This window comes from Achroia grisella, unplaced genomic scaffold (assembly GCF_030625045.1).
Source record: "Achroia grisella isolate CSIRO2021 unplaced genomic scaffold, CSIRO_AGI_Agris_v1 utg784, whole genome shotgun sequence".
NCBI classification, from domain to species: domain Eukaryota; kingdom Metazoa; phylum Arthropoda; class Insecta; order Lepidoptera; family Pyralidae; genus Achroia; species Achroia grisella.
In genome coordinates this window covers 2,587,348-2,608,101 of record NW_026713024.1, presented here as the reverse complement: position 1 = coordinate 2,608,101, position 20,754 = coordinate 2,587,348, and the positions used below count along the sequence as shown (strand labels likewise).

The following is a 20,754-nucleotide window of genomic DNA, read 5'->3' as shown; positions in this document are numbered from 1 at the left end:
GGTGCACCATTCCTTTATCATACATAAAAAAAATACATTAACGACTGAATTACATGTAATATTACAAAAAAAATACATACAAAAAAGAAGAAAATATATAGTTAAATGATTGTGTTAGTCAAAATTCTTTATTAGACTGAGTTCCGTATACAAAAATATATAATGAAATTCATAATAGACAATTTTAAGAATTAAACTATATGGCCAAAACGTCAGCAACAGATAATACAATTATTTAAAAAAAAATAGAATTATTCGTTTTAAGAATTCAGAAGTAAATGAAATAATATAAATCCATTCAGTAATGAAATGGACTTCCGCAAACTAACACCTATTCTAACACAAAAAATTACTAACACAATTCAATAAAATACTCAGCCCTCTACTCTTCTCTATACATATAGCTCAGTCTCGCCTATTTCAGCCAAGCAGCTTGCTTTGTAAACTTCTTCGTTTTCAGGGTGAAATTACAGTATAAGAGGCATCTTTGTGCTCCTGAAACGCATAGTTGTACATTACATGATAATAGTCTATGGTTCATGTATATAAGCAAAAGCTACCATTTTCTATCAGTCGGACCGTAAGCTTCAATATTCGTAAAAAAAGACGCAGTTTAAAATTTATAAAAACCGAAACAACGTCATAGCAAATCTCTGTGGAACTCTTGTTATGTTTTTTTAATAGCCATAGAAACAGCTATTATAAAACTTCACCTTTGTAATGCCAAGTTTACAACGAAAATGACCGAAGTTCCATGACATATGAGAGCAGATAAAACCCGCGGGCATGTTTATAGCTGTGCAATTTCGAGTCAATGGCGAAATCTTGTCGTAAACCGACCGCTATATTCATGTCGATAACCTTTACATTGTCTGCTCTGCTAACAATCTTCATATTATTAAGACATAATAAAAATAAATATAAAAAGATACAATAAAATTGTAACAGCCGTTTATTGTCTGCGATTTGATTGATTCGGTTAGTCTAAACGCGTTAAAATTACGATTGTAATGTCTGATGGATGCTGTTAACGCAGTTCGAATGCTGTTTTTGGCAAAGATTCACTTTGATCTATGGTAACGTCATCTTATTATTATATAGTCACTAGTTCATCCATCAAACGTTGTATTGTTATATAAATTATTATCACTATTGAAAAATAATGTTGGAGGGGTGAAAATTTAGAAATGTATGTATTTTCTAATGGCATATCTAAAAAAAAAATCTTGCTCAAAAATAATAATATCACATCACTTAGTCAATCCGTATCAATTTCGGAGATTTAGTATCAGTTTAGAATTGCTTGTACTTTTATATATGTTATTGGAGGCTATAGATCTCCCGTCTAATTCAAAAGGGTATCGAAATTACGACGAGCTATACCCAGGTTCTAACCACTAGCGGTGCCCTCAGACTACAGTCGTATCCGTCAGGTGTGAGTACATAATTCCATCCGCGATTTTAGAGTGCTATCTGCACTCGTCTCCTATCGTTCGGTGGAGCTGTAAAAGCCAGCTGCGCCCAAAAGCAAAAGAATTGTTCGAAAAAACTGATAGGTATCCCAATAAACTTGTGTATATGACATAGACAAATTTTGAAGGCGATTGAAAATCCTTTAATGACCAAAATAGGTTTCTTTCGGAACACCAAACCCGCGGAAGGACTTAACGGCTGAAGGCCGACGCAAGCCTGACGGATACGAATTTTGCCTGAGGATACCGGGTTTGAACCTCGGCTCAGACCGTCGTAATTTCAAACCCCGTTTAATTTGAACGGGGTATCAATCGAAGGGGACCCAAATACGTGTGATTCATGAAACTGTAAAAGCTAGTTGCGGCAACGGAATAGTCCCAAAAAACTGATAGGTATTCCCACAAGCTTGTGTACATGACACAGAGAAATTTCGAAGGTTATTGAATATCTGCTAATGACCAAAATACGTGTGACTCATTCTATTATGACCAATCGCCACTGCAATGCACTTGGTGTAGTGACGTCATTCACCAGATGTTTACCAACACGCTCGGTTTTAGTTAGTCCCTTATAGCATTGTTTACGTATGTGCTAAATCAATGTTCAGGGCAACTCCTCGTGCGTGCTGTGCAAACAAATTAAAACAGTATTCGAGTAGGTAATTAGAATTTTCCGCACTTTACTCAATTCTTAGGTTGTTCCGAATTTCTTATTACATATCTAAATATATGTAACACAAAGGTGACTGACGTAGTGATCTATCAATGCACAGCCCAAACCACTGGACGGATCGGGCTGAAATTTGGCATGCAAGTAGATGTTATGACGTAGGCATCCGCTAAGAAAGGATTTTGATAAATTCCACTCCTAAGCTAGTGTAGTATAAAATTACGTCGCATCCACTATTTGTTTGCTTAGATTTTTAAACGGAACGGATATTAATGCAGTTTTTAACAATAGATACAGTGATTCAAGAAGTAGGTTTATATGTATATACATATGCGAAACTGGGGCGAGTAGCTAGTACAAAACATATATTATATTTTTATACTACTATGGTGACAAACAAGCATACGGCCCATCTGATAGTAAATGGTTACCGTAGCCTATGGACGCCAGAAACACCAGGGATGTTACGTGAGCGTTGCCGACCCTAGAGAAACCTTATAATAAAAATCCCTTGAAAAATCCCATGCTGTAGTCTCTAGAGAAAACCTCGGCAGGTAGTTCGTTCCACAATCTATGTAAGTGTACGCGATAAATGTAAAATAATCATGCAGGACAATTTAGACTGCGCTATCTTGGCCCAAACTAAACAGAGCTTATGTTACGGGTGCTACAATACATTTTTTTGATTCAATACAAAGAATATATTTAAATCTATTATTATATATATTTTTTAATACATAATATACACAAGAACAACCAACACTAACAATCGTACTCATAAATACAAATATTAACATCGTACGTGGAATTGAACCCGCAACCATCGGAAGTAAAGCGGTGTGCTAAACCGCTAGACCACCGCGGCCGCAGTCTGCAGTGCAGTGTGATTACCACGTGATACCCCATGTTTACTGTTGGCCCACACTGAACAAGTTTGACGTCAAACATAAAACGCTGCAAGTGCATCATTGTATAGTCGAACGACTCTTATAATCGTAAACAGTAATCGCGAGTTCGATGTTTATGCATTGTTATTTACCGCAGACAAACCGAAACAGACATCTTTTCAATATTTATGTTTACTTTGTTAGTTGTAGTTTACCTTAGAACTTAACTTAATGTGCTACCGTCGTCGTAGATCTCTTATTGTATTAATCTACTGGTAAAGGCTATAACAGAATAACAGAGTGGGTGGACCCACTGAGTTATAGACTGTTTTGTCTCCTTCATTACTTTTAGATTTTATTATTGTATGGGCAACAATTATATTAGTTTTTGCTTAGTTCTCTAGGATGAATGCATGAGGAACTGATATCACATGCTCTCTGCCTATCCTTTTCCCATTTCATTTAGGGTCGACTCTCCTAGTTCTTCGCCAGGCACATCTGTCCTGGATTGTAGACTCCATTATTTCCGTTTTCTTTAGGTCATGATTAGTATAGTATCCCCTGCTAAATTAGTAGGGGACTACCTCGTCTCTTTGAACCAGTGTGAAGGTTCAGGACTTTTTAGTTCATATGACTCTCTTCTAATCTCATTACGTAACCATACCATCTCAACGTTCTCTCGGAGAGTTGGTCTTGCCTGATCCTAGAAATGCAAAACTAAAGAATATTACTTTCTTTCCAGGAATAGTGAATCGTGGAGACTCGTTCCGTCGACGAAGATCCCGCTCAGGCAGCCTAGCACCATCGTCACCAGCACAAGCTGCCCCGGAACCGTTGGAGCGCCGGCCCGTGGCCTGCCATCGTGTTGCGATGGTGGGAGCTCCAGGCGTCGGGAAGACCGCCCTCATCAGTCAGTTCCAGACCAGTGAATGCATTAATGCTTACGACAGACAAAGAGGTACGTAGTAGTTAACTAAAATTAATTAATTCATCCGTCATACTCGTGAACGGGAGCTGCTTGTGGGACTGGTCTGTTTGGGTTGCAAACACTAATTAGAATATTTACTTTTAAAATAGCATATACTGGTGGTCATTCCCATGTTTGAATTTAAAAATTAATCTGTATTATTGTAATCATGTACAACATTTATTTGAAAAGAATACGAGCTGAGTTTCTTGTCAGTTCTTCTCATCTCGAAATCATTCCGAACTGACGGTAGGTTTGACATATCATAAGAGTCTGTAATAGACCTACATGCATAAAGATATTTTAATTTTGATTTTTTTTTTAGTTAATTGAAGGAATTTACTGTTTTAAACTTGACGCGGTCATTATTTATACCTATAATTAGTAAAAATCACACAATTGCTGAGTTCCCGATATTTCGGCAGTGTTTCAACCACCATGATCACGGGTAAACTGTTACCCGTGATCATGGTGGTTGATCAAATAAATATAAAACGTGGTAATATCCCGTGATTTTTACTAATTATACGTATAATTGAAGGAATTGTTAGAAATATGGACTAGTAAGCTTATTGCTAACAATGTACCATGCCATGCCAGGCCCATGCCAGGTTAACCTCCACGTGGCTCCCATGGAAACCATCATGATAAATTCATGATGAATTTACCACGATGGGCTAACTGGCCTGCCTCGTGCTGATCTTATCCTTCACTGGTGCCCCGCCAGCAAAAATCATTAGCGCTGACGGTAAAATAGCCTTAAATGAAATCATTACATAGTATAAAACAAAGTCGCTATCGCTGTCTGTTCATATATATGCTTAAATCTTTAAAACTACGCAACGGATTTTGAAGCGGTTTTTTTTAGTAGATAGAGTGATTCAAGAAGAAGGTTTATATATATAATACATATACACCCGTGCGAAGCCAGGGCGAGTAGCTAGTAAATAATATAAATTTAAATTAGTTAATATAATAATAATTAATATTGTGCATTACATAACAAACAATATTTGCAACTGTTGGTAGTTTGTATTCACACGTTTCGACTTGTAAAATGTGAACTTACAAGGATTGTTTAAAAGAGCAATACACAAGTTTCTTGCTCGTTCTTCTTGTGATGAGACAGCTTTCCGAATATGCGGTAGATTTAAAAAAATTTTGACTATTCAAAAGTGCTTAAATTGAGTTTATTTCAATAAATGATTTTCTATTCTATTCTATTCTTACTCTTTAACAAATAAGTGTCTGAAAGGATCTTAGTAAAATTTGACATATGAATTGTAATACGGACATAACATATCTTTTATGTCAAAACAGCATACAGAGTCGCGAGAAACAACTAGTTGCGTTATAAAGTCATTGCTGCACATTTTGTACAAAAGAAGTGGAACGTAATTTAGTCGAACGAGCTGTTTCCTAGTTGTTACGTTGTTTTAACAAAAGGCCAACAAAAAGCAAGAACAAAGAGGTGTTTTGTTCCTTTTCTCATTACGCTGAAAAATTACAACATTTCTCTCTCATATCACTATTATGTTCAGTACAGTATATATGTCATAGTACCCTTACACATATATAATAATAATAATAATCTTAGGACAATTCACACAGCGCCATCTAGACCCAAGTTAAGCTAGCTAAAGCTTGTGTTATGGGTACTAGATAACTGATACAAATACATAGATATTTTTTTTTTTTGTAAATACATACATATTATATATAGAAAACACCCAGACCGATACAAACAATCATACTCAAGAATACAAATGTTTGTGCCGTGCGAGGAATCGAACCCGCGACCATCGGTCGTAAAGCGGTGTACTAGACCGCTGGACCACCGAGGTCCATATATAATAGTAAAGACTGTAGTAGTAAATAGTAAATTACGCGGTTTAGGAGAAATAATCGGACAAACAAATAAAATCAGTTCCTTTGCTACTATTTATTCATATAACGGCCTAGGTGGTCTAGCGGTTTAGCATACCGCTTTACCTCCAATGGTCGGGGGTTCGATTCCTCGCACGATACAAACATTTGTATTCATTAGTATGACTATTTGTATCGGTCTAGGTTTTCTATGTATATTATGTATGTATTTACAAGAAATATAATCTAAGTATGTACATCAGTTGTCTAGTACCCATAACACAAGCTCTGCTTATAGCTAGATGGCGCTATATTAATTGTAAGGGTTGTTATTATATAGATGAATACAGTCTATTAAATTAGTGTTTAATTACATTTTAGAGAGGACTTTTGTACATTGTTTTAATTAGTCAATAAACTTATGATGTATAATAATACATGTATTACATTATGGTGATTATTTCCCAATAACTATCGTATTATAAAACTGTCAATTATAAACAAATCTTATTAATGTTATAAACGCGCAAGTTTGTGAGTATGGATGGATGTTTGTTACTCTTTAACGCAAAACTACCGAACGAATTTTGATGAATCTTTTACAATAATATAGATTATACATCAAAATTACACATAGGCTATAATTTAAAAAGTTATTAGCTAATTTGGGCGAAATATATAATGTTACATGTCAAGTAAGTGTAGTACAGATGAAGTTCAGCGGGTCAGCTAGCCATTATATAATTAGACTAAAAACAATTTAATATCTCTTGAGATATTTTTAGCCAGACTCGATCGAAGTCGCGTGTACAGTTAGTTCATAATAAATTACCCGAGACCCGTCGCAATTTTAATTTCAACAAACTTAATAAGTCCCAGTTACTTTAATTAAATAATAAAAATAATTATTTCGGACTCGTCCAAAAGAGTGCCTACGTAGTAGATTAATTAAAGAATATAGAGTTATACTTATTTGCATAATTAAAATGAACATTTACCTCTTTATTAAGGACTTTTTGTTTGTTACAAATAAAATTTGAAACGAAGCGCTCTCAATCTTCGCTGTTGAAAGCATTTCTTAATTGGTACATTGGCAGTACTTCAAACACTTTTTCTCTTATTTCTACTTTTCACAAATAGTTACCTTACTATAAATAATAATAAATAACTCTGGATAATTAACACACCGCCATCTAGCCCCACGATAAGTAGAGCTTGTGTTATGGGTAATAGTCAAGTGATAATAAATACTTACATATATACTTGTACATACTTATATAATAAATACATTTTTTTGTAACATAATATACATAGATAACACCCAGTACACACACCAAGGTCGTCAAATAAATCATAGTAGCAATATAACATAAAACAAAGTGTTAGGGAATTTACTCTCTGCTACCAAAATGTTAGGGAAAGTACTTTGTATAGGGAAAATATGTGGAAACGTCTGTCCCGTACCTGTATGGTTCTGCGGATTTCTAGGGCTTCGGGGTCTCGAAGATATCTTCGCTAGCTTTCCAGTTTCACAGTAGGTTTAACTCAGTTCTAATTTATTTTAATTCACAACACAATGCGCGCGCGCGTCAAGGCCGCTGTACGGTCAGTTCAGTACTGGGTAAGGGAGGGGAACAGAAACCGCGGGAACACAAACTAACGGACTCTAATATAATAATCTGTGCCTACGATGACACAGGGTAGATTTTGAACACAAAGCACGCTGTGGTTACTTGTAAATATAACAACAGTTTATTGTAAGACCGTCAGTATATATAAAAGAACGACATATATTACCTGTATCTTATGATGGTGATCCAAAAAAATAAATAGATAAATAAATACACAACCGACTGGTTGATTAACTAAATAAGAGTAAATCTGTCATAGTGTCCGACTGTTTGTAACCGCGTCGGCACGCACAAGCCACGCTACCAATTCTCCCACTATGAGAGCATTGCAATTATTAAATGTATTTTTAGGTAAGGTCCAAGATGCTGACGTATATACAGAAGCCTTGCCTTCCATAATAAATAAAATAAGCATATTTTTATCATTGCATAGTTTAAGTAGTATAAATAGTTTTAAAATATAAACGTGTTAGCAATTAGCTGTAAGTTTATATTGTGTTAATTAAATAAATAAAATAGTGTTGTGATCAATGTCTGCACTAAGTAAACTAAACCAGTCCCTAAAATGATATGATGGATGAGGCCATCACCGCGCACAGCTATTTTCCCAAATAGGTATAATAACTTTGCCAAATTCTTGCCTATCTGTAGCTACGAAAATTAATTCGCATGCGTCAATGATTTTGGAAGATGTTTGGAAAATTCCTATAAAAACTCAGCCATTACGGTTTGTTTTGTGACTGTGAATCGGCGTTTTTAAAAACCCGTCCAAGTTGGCCAACAACAGTAAATCTTGAGAAAGTTTTAGGTGCGTACTGAAATTTTAGTAAAATAGCAGATGCGTCGTTTGGGCTCTCCTCAGACTTTATTATTTAGTCCAGAAAAAATTACGTGCCGTTTCTCGGAACTTCCATGTTTAGGGATTTCGTATTTTGACAGCAACGATGGTCTAGCGATTTATCTCACAGCTTTACTTCTGATGATCTACAGTTCGATCCTTCTCATAATACAAACATTTGTATTCCTGAGTATAGTTGTTTGTATTTGGTCTGGGTGTTTTGCTATATATATTATGTAGGTTTATATATATATAAAAAATGTTTAAGTAAAATTAACTGTAATACGCTTAACACAAGCTCTGCTTAGATTGAGTCTAGATGGCGCTGTGTGAATTTTCCAGGGTTATAATTATTATCTTAAGAATGGATTTTGTTTTTCTAACTAACACTATAAATGTGTTAGTGAGTTTGTTACTTTCGAACATGATGCGTATCATTTGAAATGTAAAACGACAGTTTTTGTTCCGGTCAATGACCTTATTATATAGACAAGCTGCGGTCAGAAACATTTCATTTCACTTTTTTCCTGATGTAATTTTTGGTTAGGAAGATATGACATCTTAGTTGTCTGGAACATGGCATGCATATTGTAAAAATAATATCCCTAAATATTTGAAGCCAGAAATATGTAATATAGAGGTAGACTTAGACTATTAACCACAGAAATATGTAGGTCAGAAATAGACTTACATTACTTTCTAGAAAATCTACCGTAGAACCATTCGTAATAAACTAATTGACATTATTGAAATATGAACAAAAATATCACCATACAAAAATATTTGAATTAATTTATTTTTATTACATCAGCTACCTGCCAAAACAATTCCGCCAAATCGGTCCAGCCATTTCAGAGATTAGCCGGAACAAACAGACAAAAGTTGTAAAAAATATTATTTTGGTGTATTATTTATATCCATATGCATGTAGTAAAAAACGGTTATTTCAATATTACAAACAGATAATCCAATTTTATTTATATGTATAAAGATCGAGATACTTTTGAACGGCGTCAACGATTTTCGGCAGACTACAATCAAGAATATCGATATAATTAAGAACATTTCTATTAGATAAAAAAATAACCTGTATATTTATGAGAACGATCATAATTCCTGGAAGATCATGATAAACTGGCAGTAGATTGGATTTGCGCGGATTTGATGAGATGAGACCGCCGACAAGAACAATAGACAGTTAATTGATTTATCGTAATCTTGCTCTAAGTGTTAGGAATGATGTTATTAGATCTATTCCTCTGATATCGACAGGCAATATAGGCTGGTCGCTGAGAGCGGGGCCATAAGAAAACTTATCCGCGATTTTATTTTTACCTAATCCGCACATTCGACCTTCCATAGGTGGTTTTACTCCTTAAAGATAAGGACGTTAAGGGTATTCAATTGCAAGTTTAGGCATTTCATATATTTGTTAACCATAACTTAAGAATTTTACATTTATTCAACAGCCTATCAAACAATTACAAAAAACAATCATTGTAATCCAACGCGGCACATCGAGGCAGCGTACCCAAGATACTGGCAGCGTTGCCTCTTTGAATGGCCATACTTAGCCTTTGGGCAAAATAGCTACCAGCTCTCGGGTTTTTTTCAGAATTTTACATTACATTTAACATTATTACATCTTATATATATTTAATTCTTAAAACAATATAACACAATTATAAAATCTATACATATAAATAAAATTGGAGTGTCTGTTTGTAATACTGAAATAACCGTATTTTACTACATGCAAATGAATGTAAGTAAAAAATGTTATTTTGATATACATAGTACATATGTACTATGTATATCAAAATAACATTTTTTACAATTTTTGTCTGTCTGTCTGTTCGTTCTGGCTAATCTCTGAAATGGCTAGACCGATTTTGACGGGACTTTTATTGGCAGGTAGCTGATGTAATAAGGAGTAACTTAGGCTACTTTTATTTTAGAAAAATAAAGCTAAATTCCACGCGGACGAAGTCGCGTGTACAGTACTAGTAAGTACTAAAATTGTGTTTATATTCATTCAAAAACTAAAATCATTAATTAATAAATATTACAACATTTTAATTAATATAACAAAATGTAAATATAATTAATCTCTCAGATGTCTTCTCAGCTCATATTTAACGACATTTTCTGTAAAATATCTCTTTAATTACTCCATGTTGAGGTTAGTTAGTTAAATTAGGTATATCAATCTCGTGATATAGGCTACGCCCTAGTGGACGCTACCCTTATATAAGTGCTTATTACCGCACATAATCTAGTTTGTACTTATCAAGACATAATCCCTACATCGGTCCGCAATCTAGAACATTCTATGGCCCCAAGAGATCGACCCATGCCGTCGACAGCGGTAAATTCAATCAACAACCCGCAGACGGCCGTCCTACATCGCGCTATCGAGTTTTTCTTAAGATTAATACATAAGTATGTCACTCGTCACGTTAGGGAATGAGATATATATTTAAAGATATATTTTATCTATACTAATATGACAAATGCGTAAATTTGTCTATTCGTCGCCTTTATACAACTAAACGGCCGAAAGTTTATGTAAAGAAATATATAATGAATGAAATGAAATAAGATATATTTTTCTGACAGCGACTGCGACAGGGATGAGTGGAAGAGATGAACATATTACGCCGATCTAAAATGAATGGTACAAGGAAGAAGTAGGCAATGACGAAATTTCCAACATGTAAAAAATATTGTATATATAATAATCATCATCATATCTCATCATTGCCTTGCCTTTATCCCATTATTTGGGGTCGGCACAGTATGTCATTCTCTTCCACTGCTCTCTATCGGTCGTCATATCTAAACATACTTTTCTTTTATTCATATCATCTTTTCTTAGGGCGTCCCCTCCCTTTATATCCATTCACATTCATATTATACACTTTCCATAAGACATATATATATAATAATATAAACATTATTTTAAACATGTTTCCCAGTTGTTTACAGTTGCCATTTTAATATTACTAAGTCCTAAAACGCCTTCGAAGGAAGTACTACCCGGGTCAACCCGTGACTAAGACATTTAACAAATAGAAATATCGAGAACTCTTTAATAATGTTATCATAGTAAATATTTCGTTTATAGAATGTGTGTGTACTCAGATCTAAATATACATCTATTATATTTAGACAATTTTACTTAGTAATTTAAGTAGTTTATTCTATACAGAGACACTACCAAATAACAAGAAAGGGAACCCTAAAAATATGACAATCCGCTTAGCTATCACCAACTCAATTTATCGTTCAAGAGAAACACACGATTTTCCCGTTGGCTGCGTACAATACAGTGTGATGTGGGTAACAATATACTCTGGGGAGACAAAGACTCGGCTATGGATCTCAAAGGTGTGCGTAAACATCGTTGAGTTTCCCATTAACTGTATATCCACATCCTATTATCATACTAGTTGGAACCGCGACTTCATGTGTCCCCTCCGATCGATCCCGCGTCTATTCAAATTACATCGAAATTACGACGGTAAGAGCCAAGGCTCGAACCCCTAGCGGTGCCCTCAGACTAAAGTCGTATCCGTAAGGCGGAAGTTGGCCTTCAGCCGCTCCATAAGTCCTTCTGCACCGGCCCCCTATCTTCCGGTGAAGTTGTAAAGGCGTGCTGCATTAATACATTAAATAATTAAAATAGACTTAATTTTTATAAAAAAAAGTATAATATTATTACGTTGAATCACGGTAGCTTTGAAATGTATTAAAATAACCCTCGAGATATTGACACGTGATGCCCACAAACTACATGATAGATTGCAGACTTACCTTAAAGTTAGTAATCCACTCATCTTTCAAGCAGAGAATTATGCTCTGTAAAAGATACGTCAATCACATAGACTGGTAGAAATCAACGTCACTGTTGATGTTTGAAAGTAGAAAAATATTTTTAATATTCGACTCCGACGGCTTTACCATATCCATATCTTGTATTCTGGTTTTCATCATCAAATAAATATACATACCTTCACGCTGTAGTCCTAGAATCAAATCTGCCAAAGCTTAGAATTAGGGTTGCCCACCTAAATAATTTTTGACCAGTATAAATGGAAATCTCGTACATTCACTTAATTTCACTTACGAACATTTGCGTCGAAATATCATACAAAATTGTACGCTGGTGAGATACGACATATATACCTAAATATAGATACGTAGATACATACATAGATACATAGATATACCTAAAGAATTTTCTTTATATATTTTAAACAAGAATGTGAACTCTTCTAGGATTCTCGTACACATATGGGATTATTGGTCTTCGATACTCGTACATGAAATTCGAGGATAAACCGATTACTAGTCTATAAATTTTTTTGAGGAATTTAAATACTTTGATATTGATCAAAGAATTCAAATTCCTCAAAACGCGATTTAAAATTACACTGATGGAAGGGAAATTTGGTCTTAATTTCTTCATTAATACCTATATCGTTACAAACCACGGCGTGTACTTAGTAATATATGTACATATATCACAACACTAATTGTTACTCGCGACTTCGTTTTTTTTTCTGATAAAGTAGTATCCGTTTCATGATATAATCCTCACGTCAAATTTCTTCAAGATCTATTCATTCGTTTTGATAACAAATATACAGAGAGAAAGACACAGTTTCGCTATAATAATATTAATATGGACATCTCATTGAACTTACAGGTAATAGACAAATGAACAAACCTCTATAGGTATTTAGAATAGAATGCGGAAGTTGTACTCTCACGCTTAATCGATAATGGAGAATGTGCCTTCATACAACTGTGTACAGTTGCTTTCTTTAGTGTATCTTAACCGTAAAATCCTATTGATAGTACCGTGCCACAGTGAATTCTAAAGTATGAAAGCGCCTTATCATCAATGGAGAATTGAATGCGGTTTCACACAAGTCTATACATTTAGTTTACCTATTTATATCGTAAATTGTACGGTATATTAATAGTATCGTGATATAGTAAATTGTAAAAGCTTCTATAATATGATTTTCGCCTCTATGTAAATTCATGTGAAATGATTGATAATTCTACACGCGATCCGCATGAATGGATGCGTCCTACGTCTGACATTTGCGAGGGTCTTTTGTCGTTCAAACACAATTGCTGATTTGATATAAATGTAATTGTTATTTGAGTAACAATGTTTATCAGTAACAGTAATTTTTTCTATGTTACTAGAATGGTAAAAAGCTGACTGGAACTCTGATCGATCCCCTGTCTAATTGAAACGGGAATCTAAATGGAGAGGGATCTAAATCGGGATCTAACGGAGGGGTTTGAGCCGAGAGGCTCGTCGAGAAGATATCGTAATTTTAAACCCCTAGCGGTGCCCTCAGACTAGTCGTATCCGTATGGCAGGAGTTGACCTTCAGCCGCTCCATAAGTCCTTCCATCGGTTTGTAATGCCATCGGCACTTGCTATATCGTTTGACGAAGCTGTAAAAGCCAGCTGCGGCCAACAGCATCAAAATAGATAAAACAAAAAGCTAACTGTCCCACCAACTACTAAATACATTTCATCATGTCCGTAGCACCCCTCAAGCGTTGCTATTTATATATTGCATACCTACTAATAAAATCGGATCAATATCTGTCAATTTTCCCGCCAATTGAAGATAAAGTAAGACAGCTAAATTATAAGTCACAATGTGTACGATTATAATTCGCAAGAATGGCAACACATTAGTAGTTTTTTATTGATATTTTGGACGTAATGTGATTTCATTATGATTCTCCAGGGATGGAAATACCTTTCACACCGCACCATTTTTTTTATTTTTTGTCGATGTCAGTTCACTAGCTGAATAAATTACTTTCGTAGATTGCGTTCATTCTGTACGTACGTAGGTCGTCTGCCTATTTGACAGGCCATCGCATGTTCAAACCGCTATAAACCATTCATTGGCAGGGTTGCCAGGTTTTTGTAAAATATACCATACAAATAACCAAAGTAAAAGTTTTGTTAATTTATTTATTAGTGTTAGAATAAAAACTACTACAATATTCTTTCACCTACTTTATATTTTTTCACTTAAATAACTATAATTACAAACAAATACACTACATCACAATTAAAGATATATGCGAAATGTTATCATGTGAATCTTCGGTTATACTTCTCATTCCAAAGGACTGTCATGCTTATATATATAATTTTATTGCCCAATCTCAGCCATCAAAAAAATACCTGGGTGGTACCTCGTTGTATTGTACAAAGCAAGCAGCTTGGAGGCTATAATAAGTGAGACCCACGTAGACGACTGATAAAAATACTAATAATCTGGCAACCCTGGTACATGTCACACTACGTCACAGTAGGTGGTAATATATTGCTAATCGATCATATGTGTCACAACTGAAGTCCAGAATTCAATTAGCAGGAATAACAATATCCAATTAAATTACAATGTGGGTGTATTGAAACATAAGTTTCAGATTTATCTCCTTGAAGATGATGTTTGATACTAAAATTAGTCCTAGCTGAATCCTCACTTCGTACTTTTTCCAAAGGTTAACTTTGTATAAAGTCGTTATTTTATAGCATAGGGGACAAACGAGCTTGCGGCTCACCTGATGGTAAGTGATTATCGCCGCACATGAGCATTCGCAATACAAAGGGAATTGCAAGTGCGTTGTCGGCCTTTTAAGAAGGAATAAGCTCTTTTTTTGAAGTTATCAATATCGTATCAGTTTGGAAATACCATCGTTGGAAGGTGATTCTACAATGTAGTTGTGCGTGGCAAAAAGTTTCTAGAAAAACGCGCGGCGGGGTACCAATTCATCCAGATGATCGGGATAGTATCTTAATTTCTGGCGGGTAGTGCGATGGTGAATTTCTTTATTATTTATTTAAACTTTATTGGCCAATAAATTATGGTACAAAAGGCGGACTTAATGTAATAGGCATTCTCTAAGGTATGTATTGTATTCATGTTTTCTATTACTATTTTTTATATTTCCAAAAGAAATCTCATCTCCCCTCTTAAGGAGAGGAGATGGCAACTTACCCCCGGCAGAAGCACAGTCGGCCGGGGTTCAGGGCCCCAGGGAGAGAAACCGGCATACAATGCGCGCAGAATCTAACAGCACCGCTTTCTGCATCTTATTACTATTATTATTATTGTATTATTATTTATATATTTAATAAGTGTGTGTATGTCTTTTTTTTAGTATACATTAGAATATGTTTACAAAATGTCAAGTACTATCTATGTACTATTTAACCTATGAATCTTACGGCAAAGTAGTTGTATATATATGTTTAATGTTTATATTTATTAGTTGGAATTTTGTTTTAATTATTATCATTAATATTTTAAATTGTGCCCTCTCTCTGTCCCCCTTTTATATATATATATATATTTGGTGCCACTGAAAACCAGCTGTATGTTCACCTAGGACATACATTAAAGCTGAGGAGCCATTTCAGTGCATTTTTTAATGTAAAAAATGATTATTTTATGTTTATTTTTAATTATGGTAAATTAAGTTTAATTATATGTACATTTTATTTGCTCTTTTTATTTCGTTTGTTGTTTATATTGTATTTTTTACATTGCACTGAATAAAATATTTTTCTTTCTTTCTTTCTTTCTTTCACTATCGTTGCCCGCTAACTACCACCTCTATCACAACACTGTTAGGTTGGCTGGAAGAGATCTCTTGGAGAGATAAGCCCGCCCTTGCTCACATTGTTTATTAATGTAATAAGTGCAATATAGTATATATGTATAAAAAAGTACTTGATCGTGGCTTAACATTGATTATATAAATTACATATATACAAATATTAGATTAAAACTAAAACATTTTATATGATGAATAACTTCTTCAGTGACACTAAACTTAATATATATGTCTGCGTGGAGATCATTGTCTCTCCTATTCTAGCCACTAAGCAGTTTGCTTTGTAAGATGATGTTTCGGTTTGAGGGTGAAATAAACCAGTGAATTACAAGGTACAAAGGCGAATGGTTTACGTCTAAATTTTGTTTAAGTTCTTTATTCGTTGAAAATATGACAATTATTATGTACCATATTATGTTAAGTTAATTCAAATAAAATAATTAAAGACGACCTCGGTGGTCTAGCGGTCTAGCACACCGCTTTACGACCGATGGTCACGGGTTCGATTCCTCGCACGGCACAAACATTTGTATTCATGAGTATGATTGTTTGTATCGCTCTGGATGTTTTCTATGTATAATATGTATGTAATTACAAAAAAAAATATCTATGTATACGTATCAGTTATTTAGTACCCATAACACAAGCTTTAGCTAGCTTAACTTGGGTCTAGGTGGCGCTGTGTGAATAGTATTGTGGACGAATAATAGTTGATAATGTAATCATAAATTAATTTAGTTTTATTTTTACTAACAATAGCGTTTATTTAACACCTAATAGTCTGGAATCATATATAGTACGTATATTGGACGGTGTGTATTCCATTTTTAGCTTACTTCTTTTGTTTTGCCATTTTGTTTTCTCTCTCTCTATATATATATACATAGTATAAAATAAAGTCGCTGTCGCTGTCTAACCTTCCCTATGTAAGCTTAAATCTTTAAAATACGCAACGGACTTTGAATCGGTTTTTAATATATAGCGTGATTCAAGAGCAAGGTTTATATATATAATACATGTATACCCGTGCGAAGCCGGGGTGACTAGCTAGTTCGTCTATATAATTTATATTATATCTATTTAAAAAAAATTAATGTTCCTTTTTAAAATAATACTATAGACAGTTGGAAATTATTATTATTCTATAATTATACAGAATTATATTGCTCTTCTGCCAAATTGCAAATTTTTGTATATTCATTGTTTTTTTAATAGATAGAGTGATTCTAGAGACAGGTTTATACATATGTATAATACATATACACCCGTGCGATGCCGGGGTGGGTAGCTACGAGCTAGTAATATTATAAATACATCTAGGTGTTTACTATATTATAAATAGGAAACACTCAGACAGATGCAAACAATTACATTCATGAATAAAAATATTTGCATCGTGCGAGGAATCGAACTCCCGACTATTGTAAGTAAAGCAGTGTATTAAACCGCTAGACCACCGAGGCAGTCAAACAATCCCACATATATTTATAAATAAAAAACACAACAATTTTATTTATTTGACAACGAAACTCTAAAAAGGGGTAATTTAAATATATCAATGTAGTGTAATTCCCTGGATTCACTCACAATATACGAGACATCTGAATTACAATTCAGCAATACAAATTACTTACTATTCATACACGTTTCTTGTGTAACACGTAAGCGCCTGTACACAGGTACGAGGAAAAGAAGTCCTAACACATAGTAATATGGTACTAAATCCTATGATATTGAAATGAAAGATTATTTTGGTTTTTGTTGGTGATTTATCTTATGAGATTTACCTAGGCAGATTATTACTCTATGGAATAGGAAATTAGATATTTGTATAGAATATACTTTATTTGAAACATACAGTGAAGAAAAATCATGAACAATATTTGTCAGAACAATATGTTAACGAATGTATGTAAAATTGTATATATATGTATAATATATACACATGTATATACATAAATATTCCTATTTAAGTTCATGTATATTCTATGAAATATTATAATATTATTTGCACCGCAACAACTTATCTCTGCACAACTCACGGTTGACTGGTAGACAATGCCATTAGGTGTTAAGTCCGCCATATGTACTCTTTACTTATGTATGACGTACATTAAAGTTATTTAAATAAAAAAAAAAATTACTATAAGGCGGCCTTATTACTGAAAGCAATCTTTTCAAGGCAACCTTAGGAATTTAGATATCGAACAGGTAGGTAATATGCTGTTTGTATTATTACCTATTTTGAAAAGAAAATATTAAATACTAGCTGTGCCCGCGGTTTCACTTGCGTGAAATTTATAGCCTATATGTTATTCTGATGTATAAAGTGTAAAGTTTCATCGAAATCGGTTCAGTAGTTTTGCGTGAAAGTGTAACAAATCCGTCCATACTCACAAACTAGTTCCAGATAACATTAGGAAAGATAATATTACTATGTATGTATATTTTTTTTCTGTATTTATCTATTTTTGTTTTTTTATATTCTTTATTAATATGTACCACCTTATTATCAACGCGACGGTTAACTGGTAGAGAATGCCATCAAGCATTAAGTACGGCATGTATACAATTTTATGTGCAAAAGAATAAATAACACACATACATAGTACATATAGTATATAATGTTAGCAGGTAAAGATAGTAAAGCAATTTCATAAATAAAATTTAAAAAATTCTATGTACCTACATTTGCTGCCAAATAACCTTTTGCAAAATTTAAACATTTCAGCGGACCTCTTCCCTACTACGAATGTAAACTGAATTACTCTTTTCCAGACTCAGTGGAGGAAATTTGAAATTAGGTATATAAATAATGTAGGTGTCAAATGGAACCGACACTGAAATATCCGCCTTAATACTGTGAAAAGTCGTATACATTATGTATGTATGAAGTAGACATCATGTTTTAAATTATATCTGCTCTACTTTACAATTTAATTCAACCGGCCCCACCCGAAAAGACACGTGCGAATACCAAAGTAACATTACTTTGTAAATTAAATCTTATGTACTTGTAATAGAAAACAAATTAGATGCCCATATACCATTATCACATACAATTAGAAAAAGTCACAATATCTTACCACGTTTTATTTTTTTTTTATGAATTTTCAATATTTCGGCAGAGTTTCAACTGCCAGGATAAAATCTAAATTCAAAAATCATTTATTCATTGTAGGACATTTTAGCAACTTATGAACGTCAATTTTTCATATTATAAATATTTCCTACCTTCCAGTTCAGTATAGAAATTCAATTGAGAAGAACTGGCATGAAACTCAATAAAATTTCTTATTTTTTTAATTTACAATATTTACTTATATAGGTTTCTATGTGTAACATTAAATGAAAATCACGTCTATGAACAACTATTGCAATGCTCGTCATTCAAGTAATCGTTTAGTGAGTAATAGGTGCAATAAAACGTGGTAAGATCCCGTGATTTTCCTAATCGTATGTATAAATAATGACCGCGTCAAAAAACCAACATTAACTATACATTTCCCCGAAGTAGACTGTAATAGGTAGTGTCATAGATACACAACACAACTATGATTCTCCGTAGCTACTCTGTGCCAGTGACATCAACATTACTCTGTGCCCAACTTTCTTCATTTCCCGCGCATCTCATACTTCATGTTAATTACTTTGTATTCTAAATTAATAATTAACACAATATTTTATACATATAATAAGTTGTTGTCATTAAGAAACAACAATACAGGTAGTACGCGTGGCTCCTCAGTCTCACCTATAGTAGTATCACGGGTATCACATGATAATGTGATATCCCTGATGCTGTTCATATATACTTATTGACGACCTCGGTGGTCTAGCGGTCTAGCACACCGCTTTACGACCGATGGTCGCGGGTTCGATTCCTCACACGGCACAGACATTTGTATTCATGAGTATGATTGTTTGTATCGGTCTGGGTCTTTTCTATGTATAATATGTATGTATTTACAAAAAATATATATCTATGTGTATATATCAGTTATATAGTAGCCATAACACAAGCTTTAGCTAGCTTAATTTGGGTCTAGATGGCGCTGTGTGAATTGTCCTGAGATTATTATTATTATGCTTATGTATATATAGGCCACGGGTACCACTTACCATCCATTTCCAACATTCTTCCATTGGCAAACGTTTTGCCATATAATTTGATATCACTATATAAAAATTCTCAGGTTGACCCTGGTCATTTAAGGGTATGAAAAATAGTTTTCTAATAACTACAGAATATACTAAAAAAAATAATTTTGAAGTTTTGTTACAAACACTGTTATTATACATATTAATGTTATTATTAGTAATATTTTTATGTTAGATGTATTTTATAACACTTTTCCGTTTATTGCAGACATCGACAGTTCGGAACAAAAGGTGTCCATCATGCTGAACGGTGAAGAGTCAGAATTATACTTCGTTAACTGCACCACAACAAAGGTACCGTTTTACTTATATTATATACTCAGTAACTGTCCCCTCAAATGTTGTTTTGCCATATAAATTTATGTACAATACTCGGTTAAAAAGAGGTTGGTGATAGAAAGGAGAAATTTAGGGTTGTGTGTATTGTTTAATACCAAATCATAATAATCAAAAAGAAATATTTTAGAAGTATGAAAAATAGATGTATGCAGATCTACTGAATATGCATATAAAATTTAATAAAAATCGGTCAAGCCATTTTGGAGAATGATGGTAAGTAACATTTTGACACGAGAATTTTATATATAAAAT

The 20,754-nt window shown here is 33.8% G+C and overlaps 1 protein-coding gene across 1 annotated transcript in view; it reads left to right on the top strand.

Moving 5' to 3' along the window:
- LOC131851525 (GTP-binding protein REM 1) overlaps window positions 1-20,754 on the top strand; it is a 173,006-nt gene that overhangs the window by 148,070 nt on the left and 4,182 nt on the right. Inside the window, exons 2-3 of the mRNA XM_059202033.1 lie at window positions 3,772-3,987; window positions 20,372-20,457. Of these exons, the coding sequence (XP_059058016.1) occupies window positions 3,772-3,987; window positions 20,372-20,457 (302 nt within the window). The remainder of the gene's footprint in view (window positions 1-3,771; window positions 3,988-20,371; window positions 20,458-20,754) is intronic.